Source organism: Coffea arabica, chromosome 4c, assembly GCF_036785885.1.
Source record: "Coffea arabica cultivar ET-39 chromosome 4c, Coffea Arabica ET-39 HiFi, whole genome shotgun sequence".
Classification (NCBI taxonomy): Eukaryota; Viridiplantae; Streptophyta; class Magnoliopsida; order Gentianales; family Rubiaceae; genus Coffea; species Coffea arabica.
The window spans coordinates 1,129,122-1,138,797 of record NC_092316.1 but is presented as its reverse complement, the minus strand read 5'-3'; the positions used below and the strand labels follow the sequence as shown (position 1 = coordinate 1,138,797).

The 9,676-nt window shown below is 38.1% G+C and overlaps 2 protein-coding genes across 3 annotated transcripts; one reads left to right on the top strand and one right to left on the bottom strand.

Annotated features, from left to right (window-relative positions):
- On the top strand, nucleotides 1–1,651 carry LOC113741845 (transcription factor MYB1-like). 2 transcript variants are annotated; one of them, XM_027269490.2, is made up of 4 exons: nucleotides 1–181; nucleotides 331–460; nucleotides 649–1,355; nucleotides 1,560–1,651. In XM_027269490.2, exons 1-3 carry the CDS (start codon nucleotides 49–51, stop codon nucleotides 1,352–1,354), a joined length of 969 nt encoding a protein of 322 aa, XP_027125291.1. In that variant the 5' UTR covers nucleotides 1–48; the 3' UTR covers nucleotide 1,355; nucleotides 1,560–1,651. The 2 variants fall into 2 exon arrangements, with proteins under 2 accessions (XP_027125291.1, XP_027125290.1); XM_027269489.2 differs by having other exon boundaries at nucleotides 649–1,651.
- Nucleotides 1,652–4,271: 2,620 nt separating this feature from the next.
- On the bottom strand, nucleotides 4,272–5,864 carry LOC113741846 (transcription factor MYB114). The gene is made up of 3 exons (XM_027269494.2): nucleotides 5,378–5,864; nucleotides 5,043–5,172; nucleotides 4,272–4,955 (listed from the first exon to the last, which is right to left on the bottom strand). Exons 1-3 carry the CDS (start codon nucleotides 5,550–5,552, stop codon nucleotides 4,631–4,633), a joined length of 630 nt encoding a protein of 209 aa, XP_027125295.1. The 5' UTR covers nucleotides 5,553–5,864; the 3' UTR covers nucleotides 4,272–4,630.
- Nucleotides 5,865–9,676: the final 3,812 nt, after the last annotated feature.

Here is a 9,676-nt window from a genome sequence, read left to right as displayed (position 1 = left end):
ACAGTTAGCTAAAGCCTGAAAGGACACTACTACAGGAGAGCAAGAAAGATGGGGAGAAGCCCGTGCTGTGCTAAGGAAGGCTTAAACAGAGGGGCTTGGACTCCTTCGGAAGATAGATTGCTGACAGACTACATCAAGTCCCACGGCGAAGGAAAATGGAGAAGTCTTCCCAAACGAGCAGGTCAGTTAGCTTGTTTTATCAGGATTAAATGCATAGTACTACTTATTAACAATGTGCATGCTAGATAAGGGTTTTTTTTTTTTTTTTTTAATGTTAAAACTGAAGATGTATTATTTGGTCACGTCAAATTATAAACTGGCAAAACCTAGGCCTCAAAAGATGCGGAAAGAGTTGCAGACTTCGTTGGTTGAACTATCTAAGACCTGATATCAAGAGAGGAAACATAACTGATGACGAAGAGGACCTCATAATCAGGCTGCACAAGCTCCTCGGAAACAGGCCAGTCCACACTCACTCATGTTGTCCATTCTTGATTACTATATTAATTCCCGCATGCATTCAATCCACATGCATGTGTCGGCACGTTACTATATATTTTCTACTATTACATTTTCGAATTTGTAAAGCTGTCGAGTAACTGATCATCGATCGGGCCATATATGTGCGTGTGTATGTGTGTCCTGCAGGTGGTCCTTGATAGCTGGAAGGCTTCCGGGGCGAACAGACAATGAAATCAAGAACTATTGGAACACCAACCTCGCCAAGAAGTATCAAAGCGGTGAACGCTTAGCCGCCAGCTCCTCCTGCACAAAACGCAACCCGTCATCAACAACACTACTGCATAAGCTAACGAGCAGTGCTCATCAGCCGCCAAATTCAGAAAAGCGAGAAGGATCCTCTACATATGTGGTCCGCACAAAGGCTAGAAGGTGCACTAAAGTTTTCTTCAACGCTGACTTACAAACTCCCTCTGCACAACAACCCGGTGTTTTGGCGGTGAAATCTCCAGTGCCGTCTGGGGCTGATCAGGCCAAAGACGACTCCAACGAAACTCGTACTACTGACAATAGCGAAAAAGTTGGCCCCGTCCCAGCTTCAGGTGGGGTAACCGAATCGCCCCCAACTTTTTCAGGAGAAGAAGGCTGCTCTTCGGGCTTCATGATGGATTTTGAAATGGACAACGACTTCCTTTCCGATTTTCTCAACATGGAATTCGAACGAGATTTTCCCGAGGTAGTAGCACAAGGTACTGATAATAATGAGGCCAATGATTTCTCTTTCAACTGTTGTCCAAGAGCGCTTTCCCATGATGATCGGAATGATCATGCGGATCTTGGTTCTATTACAGATCTTCTTGATACTGCTGTGACCTGGCTTCATGAAGTCCAGTAAAGTAAGTTTTTTTTTTTTTTTTTTTTTTTCCTTTTCTTTTTCGGTTTGAAGATTCGCAATTATAGCCTTATCAGTAAATTAATAGCTACGAAGTTAGCGTCTCATTGTACCAGAGAATAAGTGCGTTTTTTTTTTTGGGTGTAGATTATCTTTGTGATTATTGATAAAATGGACGTTGGAAGTTTGATAAGTAATTTTTTGCTAGAGGAAGATGTTAACATCCTGTTGGGCTTTCACGTCGCTTTAGGACTAAGGAGTCAAGGAGGCAGCTGTATGCATGATTGTCTATTATTTCTACTACTTTCTTCTTGTTAATTATTCCGCCTTTTCTAGAGCGTCAGCTGTATATTACAGTAATTATTTGGAACCTATTGTTGGAAAAACTTTCATCGTGTGCTAATTAAATGTGTCGGTCGCCACGTGATTTTTCAATTTCTCCTCTTAATGAAATGCTGTGGCCCTCGCAGCATGATCTTCTTCCCTGATGGGTTGGAAAATTGGGGTTCAGTGAGTATGCGGCTCTTAGGGAAACCAAATTAACTCAACCAAACACAAACACGAAAAGAAAAGCGATTATTTTCCATGGAAAATATCTCACACTCCAACAAAACACACCCTAAACCACCGTACATTTCTACTCGGGCGTTGGGAAGGATCTCAAGTTAATATTTCATCACGCTCAAAAGAGGAACAAAATAACCCTCGTCTAAAATTCAGAAGGTGGTAATTGCGTGGGCAACGAAACTGTAATGCTGTTTATGCTGCGCTTGGCTAACCCTTTCATGTTCCCAGGCATCGACACAAAAAAGGAAAACTTGCCGAAAACACTGCATAGATAACATTCATGTAGCGTTGCGTTCATTAAAGACGCATTTGCAAGTTTGCCTTCTTCGGAAGCGGGTGGGTGGTTCAGCATATTTATTCGACACTGCATGCCCATGTCAGCAGTCCGTCAATTGATATCAGCAATATTGGTAAATGACAAAAAACATAGCAGGACTGATGTGAGTGCCTAATTCTAGTAGTAGTATCTTATTTTCTCATGAAATTTTTATTGGAGTATTCCAGCTCCCGCAAGGGATCCTAAACATGCCCAGAGGCAAGATACTGTCGGTCCCCAACCTTGTCGTACTAGTCAACATGGCTCTTTCAGTAAACATACATATAGGCCTGGTACAGTAACGCGGATGGCAGCCCGGCTGTCCGTTTAGATTAACTGTTTTTTTTTTGGGTGTTTTTAAAAAATTTTACTGTTGCAGAATCTTTATAGTATATTTTGAGATATTTTTACAACATATTTTGAAATATTTAAGAGCTTTTAGAATATATTTTGGGATATTTTTTAAACATAAAAAAAAAATTAGACTATACTTTTTAGAGTACCTTTTAGAATACTTTTTAAAAATTTTAATAGTAATTGAAAACCTAATTTTTGAAAAACTCTTGAATCCAAACAGAGCCTGGTTCCCCATGCATGGACTAGGCAAAATATATTTGATATTTTGATTCTACTCTTTTAATTTCAAGGCTTAGAAAGCATGCTCACTTGTAATTCACAAAATTTTTTTTTTTTTATGAATTATAGAAGCATCACAGACGTTATAATTTTAAAAGTTACGAACATATAATATTAATTAACATCTTTGAATCAATTATTAATTGAGTAGCTTTGATTCAAGGTTAACTACTAGCTAGCGAAAATGTCTAAGATTCAAGTGTAGAAATATTATATATGCGGATAAGGAGATATATATATATATATATATATAGGATAATGTTAGACAGACGTGGAATTTCAGTAGCCAACGGTAGTTGTAAGTTTTTTAACGCTCCTATTTTCCAAAAAGTTATTTTTCATTTTTCGATGATGCCGATTAGTGCTAGCACGTGAGTCCTTGTCTTTCGTGGCATTCGATAAATTGCCTCCTGCAACTGCAAGAAGCAATTAGAGAGAAACAGTTAACAAAAAGGCTATTATATGTCTAACTGTCCGGCGGTTTGGTGAGGAATGGCAATCACGTTGCCCATCTAACTGTCGTCTCAGTCTGCTTGAGAACCAAAAAAACAACGAAAAACATGTGTGTGTGGGTCCATCAAGATTAATACTATAGTCCAATCAATCAAAGAGAGGATCAAAAAGCATTTCACGCAAGCTGGTCATAATTTTTTTTTTTTTTAAAAAAAGTTATTTGTTGTCTTCTGGGGTTCGCACATTAACTTATTCATACGTACTTTACTGACTTTTGCTCTTTTACTCCACCAAAAAAAAAAAAAAAACTTTTGTTCTTTTCCTTTTTTTGGGACCCACTGAACTTTTTGCCCATCTAAGTTTTTAGATTTGACGATAACCCAAAAAAAAAAAAAAAAAAAAAAGTTTTTAGATTTGACTGTGCCCGCCCCTCAGAAAGGAGCTGTGCATATTTGATTAAAATTAATTTCAAATCTAACCGTATTAGTAGTTATGTTTTCTTTTTGTTTTGATCTTAGAAAGCTCCCATAGAGAATAGGGTTTTCCACCCGTAGAAACTAGAAATTGTTTTTAGGGACGTTCTTTGGAAATTTAAACTTTTGTCCCACCACAACTTTAAGATATTTTATATCATGTAATTAAGTTTAGATTTGTTAAAAATTTGCCCCCAGCTCAGGATATAATTTCTAGTTCCCTCTATGTTTTTGGTTTCAAGCCATACTTTTCTTGATGATGGGTGCGTGCGTCCTCTACTGTTTGCAAAATTATAATCTCTTTTTAAGGTCTGCAATTTTTTAAGCTTAATTTATGTACCCTACTTGGGTTAGTTCGTGAATTATTAATTAAGAGCTTCAAAGTAGAAAAGGCATGGATCGGCATTGTGGCTCTCTTTTCCTGAATGTTAGCAAATATTGTAGTTATCCAAAAAAAAAAAAAGAAGATGGGTGGTAGATCCTCAAAAGTTCTGCAAATATTCATTTATCTTTTCGAACCGTCTTTTACTTCCATAGTAATAAGAATTCACTGGGAGCAATTAGAGCACAAAGATTTGATTTGGAAAGCAAAAAAAAAAATAGAGTACAAAGAAGGGAAAAATACAGCGCGTCCGCTGGATGAGTAGCGTTACTATTTTTGAACTGCATCTAATCAACTGCGCTCTAATTTTTGCACGTAGAGCAATATAACGGAAGTTCCGACATCTTAGACAGCGGTAGCAGCAACCCACCTATTTGATAGGAGTTCGGTCATCCACTAATTTTGGAGGCAATAGGTTCTACTAGCTAGTAATAAGAAAGAGGATCAAGGTGTCAGCCGTCATCCATTTCGGTGAATTTGCTGATCCACTCTAAAGTCATAGGATCCTCATTGGAGAAATCAAAGAAGTCGTCTACATCGAAGCTCAGTTTTGAATCTCCAGGAGCACCACCAGAAGATGAATTCCCTTCTCTCGTCCTATCCGCTTTAACCTCATTCATCGCCTTCCTTTTCTTCCGAATCCTAGAGCATCCCATTTCTGCAGTTCCCTTGCTTTGTTTCTCCTTTTGGTGAACTTTCTTGCTCAAATGAGAATTCCAGTAATTCTTGATCTCATTATCCGTTCGACCAGGCAACCTTCCCGCTATCAAGGACCATCTGCAATTAAGTCGACGGAAAAAGTTAAAACAAAAATCCTTATCCAATCAATTTTCTAGTCGACGTCCATGACGCGAATATTTTCACCTGTTCCCCAGAAGTTTATGAAGCCTAACAATCAAGTCTTCTTCTTGATCAGATATGTTTCCTCGCTTGATGTTTGGTCTCAGATAGTTCATCCATCTCAGCCTACAACTCTTACCGCACCTTTTAAGGCCTGCAGATGATCAGGTAATCAGCACTTAAGATTATTGGTTATCATGCCACGAGGAATTGCATGCAAATTCTTTAAAGTTTTATATTTTTATTTTTTTTTTTGGTAAACGTTTAAAGTTTTTCTCTTTTTTTTTTTTTGGAGATATTTAGATAACCGAATGTGCGCGACTAAGACTTTATAGAGTGCTTCAAGATAGTAGCATGACCTGCTTTGGATGCTATAGTCTTCCATCGCTTTGGACCATAGATCTCAATAGCTTCAGCCAGTTTTCGATCTTCTTCATCAGTCCATGACCCTCTGTTCGCTCCTTTCTCGGCCGATTGATTTTTCAACATGACGGCTGGATTGACTTCCTCCTTTACTGATTCATGATCATCCATTGAACCTCATATGTAAGCATGCACGCACAGAGGGATGAGAGCTAGGTGAAGAGCAGGGGTACTTTGTTGGTGTTTTTGTGGGGGGGCGGGGGGTGTTGAATACTTAAATATGTACTAGTTTCTGGACCATTTTTGTTTTTAGCTGAAGAGAAGGATATTAAAATAGGGGTATGTTGATCAAGAAGCTTAAGTCCATATATATACGTTCGAAGGGTTAGGAATGTTAGATCAGCAGCTTTTGGAGGTGTTGCAAAGAGGACGGCACTAAGCTTGATGATTGAAGATTGAGTGCCCTTAAAAGTTTGGATATGCTACATGCAATGCTATTCGTGGAAAGGCTGCCAAAGCACAAAAAAAAAAAAGGTTTGCAATAATACTACACATGGTGCGTTTAAATCAGCTTTTGATAGGAACAAAAGAAAAATTAGTAATAGGAATAATAAAAAAAGGTAGAACGACGAGACAAACGTTCTTTACAGCATTACAGGACCAGCATGCTGAAATCCCTTAATGCTCCTTGCCCAGTGAGCGAGCTGTATATGGGACCAAAAGTTCTTTATTAATGGACAGATAGGTTTTTCCTCTTTCAAAAAAAAAAAAAAAAAAGGTGTAGGTTCAACGCGTAGCTTTGACAACATATATACAAGTGTTAACCTACACGAAAATGAGAGTCCTATTGCCGGTGTAATACACTAGTCATGGAATGGCTAATTCTGGCTAAAAATCTTGTGAATCAAACGTGGAAGCTGCAATTCTTTGCTTTGAAGAGTATGATCGAGGTCTTTTGCGCATCAGACGATTAGTATGTTGCTGGGTGAGATTCGTGAGAGTATTGAAGGTTGAGGCCAGAAGAGCAATGCAAGGACGCCTGGAGCTGCAAACACTAGCTGTGCTTTTCAGACTTGCTTAGCATGTAAAGATGGCACTCGGGTCTAGCCTTTTGAGTGCATGAAGATCTATTTTGATGGGTAAATATCAAATCCTCTTTAGTTTTTGGGTAAGTTCTTGGAACAGCATGTGTACGAAAAGTATAGGGTCCTCATCATCTAATATGCCCAAGAGAAATGGATTTTCTGACCGCCTGATACGCCTTCACTTACTCGGGGGATCGGAGTGCATAAGATGATGGCTCTACTGTATGTATGTATAAGCACGCTCCACAAGAATTCTGATCTGTTCATGCCGATTCTTCTAACCAAAATGGCTATGCCACCAACAACAAACGGAAAAAAAAAAAACACCTCGAGTGAGACTTCTGAATTAGTAATTACACTGGTCAATCGACACCTAACTCGTTAGGCGCACACGCCCGTTTCTTTCTCTCTAGGCTTTCGATGCGAAAGTAATACCAAATCAATTTGCAGGTCATTCTGAATTCGTTTCACGAGATATACATATTATTTAGAGGACTGACAGTTTCAACATTATTATTTGTTTGGTCCAAATTAGTCAAGAAAGAAAGAAGGGCAAGTGTTGTGAAACAGGCCATAAGGAAGGAAGGACATCACAGCCTGATTTGTCTGCTAGAGGGTTAGGTTGACGTATATATAACGCAAGGAAGGCTGGAAATGTGGGAAAACGACCGACAAAATTACTGGTAATTACCACTGCAATAAACTAGGCGCTCTCAGTTTGTTGTTATTTATAATTTATTGCTTGGAGTAGCAAGTAGACATGGCCCTCGTTGGAGTAAGAAATTCAAAATGCGGTGCAATGATTGAGAGGACGAGTGTCTATGACGTACAAGAGCCTGAATGAAGCCAAATCATGAGGCTTTCCTTCGATTCGGTAACAAACGCTACCTGACCACTTGAAACAGGCACCTACTCTTCTTTAATTTGGAGCCAGGAATAACCAATACGGCCGTAGCAGCTAAGGAATAATGATAAAAAAAAAAAAAAAAAAAAATTTTGTGGGTTGTCTACTAGTATTAATTTTAATCTCCAAGTACTTGAGACCGCACTTTGTGTGGAGGAAGGCATTGGACACAAGCCCAGTATTATACGTTATCTGCAGCAAACTCTTTTGTGTGTGCCTACGCCACCATTTGGGAAAAGAAGTAGGAAAGAAATTTCGATATGACATCGTTGAAATGATTTATGGATGTCAAACCGTTAACAGTGCTGCTGATACAAAGTTGCTTACATGATCACAAACACTCGAATTTTTCTCTTAGGTCCTCTTCGCGAGTAAAATGCAGTTTTGATATCTAAATTTTGATCTTTAAGCGATCTTAGTACCCAAATTTTGGACGAAAACAAGCTTGACATCCAATATGACAACATTGAAGCATATTTGGTACCTTTAATGGGTATTTTCAAATTCCTATTAAAAAACAGCCATGTGCTGTCATGTGCCTAGTAACAAAAAACTTGGTGAACAATTTAAGGTGTTGCTCGTTTAAAAACAAAATTGCTTACCTAAGAAAATATCCAATCGACCTAATCTTACACGTTCAAAACCTCTTCTCTCCTCTCCATACCCTTTAATGAAAAACAAAAAATTTTGAGACTGTTGGTTCGAATTTATGGATTCAACCATTAAATAGTAAAAAAAAAAATTTCGTTTATAATTTCATTGCTAGACATTGGATAGCATGTATTTTTTTTTCAGTAAGAATTTCAAAAAAAAATTCATCAAGGGAACCAATTGTGCTTAATTATTGTAACATTAGGTACTAATTTGTTTTTGTCCAAATTTAGGTACCAGAATCACTCGAGAAAAACAAATTTTGGTACTAAAACTGCATTTACACTTTTTTTTTCTTTAACGAATTCGCAATTTGAGAATTCGAGGAAATAAATTTGTAAAGATTCATACTTGAAGCAAAGACCCTAAATTTTAATTTGTAAGTTGTGGTCTGATAGGATGAGACCCTAATTTTTTCAAAAAATATTTTTTCCCGAAAGGACTTGCAACAATTTCTAAAATCTTCTGGACATGACAGGAACTCCCTGCCTCCCAACCTCATACATACCTGTGCATGGCCCACGATTCAACAATTTTTTTTACTATGAAAAGGTGAGTCAATTAACTTTTGATAGCTGGTTTAAGTCGAGCGTTTTTCCACCCCTTTCTCTCACATTGATCCTGTAGAGAATCGAGTGTGAGTATTTAAGACCCATTGAATCAGCTTCTAATCAGCAATTACTTGGAGGTTTGACTTTAATGGTCCCCTTAGACTGCTTGTATTCCTTCGCTTTGTTGGAAAAAAAATTAACTTTTGATAATAGGAGCATAGAATTATTAATGCACCAATTTATTGGAGGCCCACATCAATTTATTCTTCGACTCGCGGATACGTTTTTGTGGCATAGCTAGAAAGAGAACCACGCGCACGGCTGCCACCAACTTTCCACGGGAATAAAATATTTTTTGAGTTAATTCCAGAAACCTCCCCTGAAACTGAAAGGCACTATTTAAACTATTTGCCTTGAAAGGAATCTCTCTCTCTCTCTTGCGGCGCACGATCGGATTCGGAGGGATGCATTTTTGTGTGTTGTATTTTGTTGGGTGCGTTTTGGGGCGGGAGGATATGGAAACCCAGCCAGATAGATCTTGGGGTGCTCATCAGATCCAGGCCAACAATCCTAAATGATGGCCCAACGTGTTGGAACATACGGACCCATAATCTTTTGGGTCTAGAGCAGTTGGGCTGCTCAAGGGCTCACAGTTTGCACAAGCTGTGGAGTGGCTTCAAGTTCTACTATTCCCCGTCAATGGGAAAACCTAATTAATTAATTGCAAACTAATGTATTTGTGGAGAATTAATTGGCAACAGAACAGATTTCCAAGTTACAACACACAGGACAAAGCCAGCAAGAACCTTCCAGTTGATTAGTTCTGGCAAATAAACAACAAGTTTTTTTAAGAGACAACTAACAACAACATCCAACATAAACAACAACTTTTTTTAAGCAAAACTCATCTTGGAGACTTTATCAAGGAAGTAGCAGCTTCTGCAATAATTGAGTACTATCGTTATTACTGTGTATCCGTTTGTAGAAGTTATAAAGATTCGAAAAAATTAATTGAAAAGAAAAAAAAAAGAGGAAAAAAAAAATTTGTAACGAATGCTTATCTTGTTAGTTCGCTTGAATTATACCTAATTTACTATGCACGTG

Bases quoted from the DNA above. Each gene is read 5' to 3' on its own strand.
- LOC113741845 (XM_027269490.2), top strand. From the start codon at position 49: ATGGGGAGAAGCCCGTGCTGTGCTAAGGAAGGCTTAAACAGAGGGGCT. The intron at 182-330 runs GTCAGTTAGCTT...GGCAAAACCTAG, and splicing joins AAGTCTTCCCAAACGAGCAG to GCCTCAAAAGATGCGGAAAG. The intron at 461-648 runs GCCAGTCCACAC...TGTGTCCTGCAG, and splicing joins CACAAGCTCCTCGGAAACAG to GTGGTCCTTGATAGCTGGAA.
- LOC113741846 (XM_027269494.2), bottom strand. From the start codon at position 5,552: ATGGATGATCATGAATCAGTAAAGGAGGAAGTCAATCCAGCCGTCATG. The intron at 5,173-5,377 runs GTCATGCTACTA...GATCATCTGCAG, and splicing joins GACTATAGCATCCAAAGCAG to GCCTTAAAAGGTGCGGTAAG. The intron at 4,956-5,042 runs GTGAAAATATTC...ACTTAATTGCAG, and splicing joins CATAAACTTCTGGGGAACAG to ATGGTCCTTGATAGCGGGAA.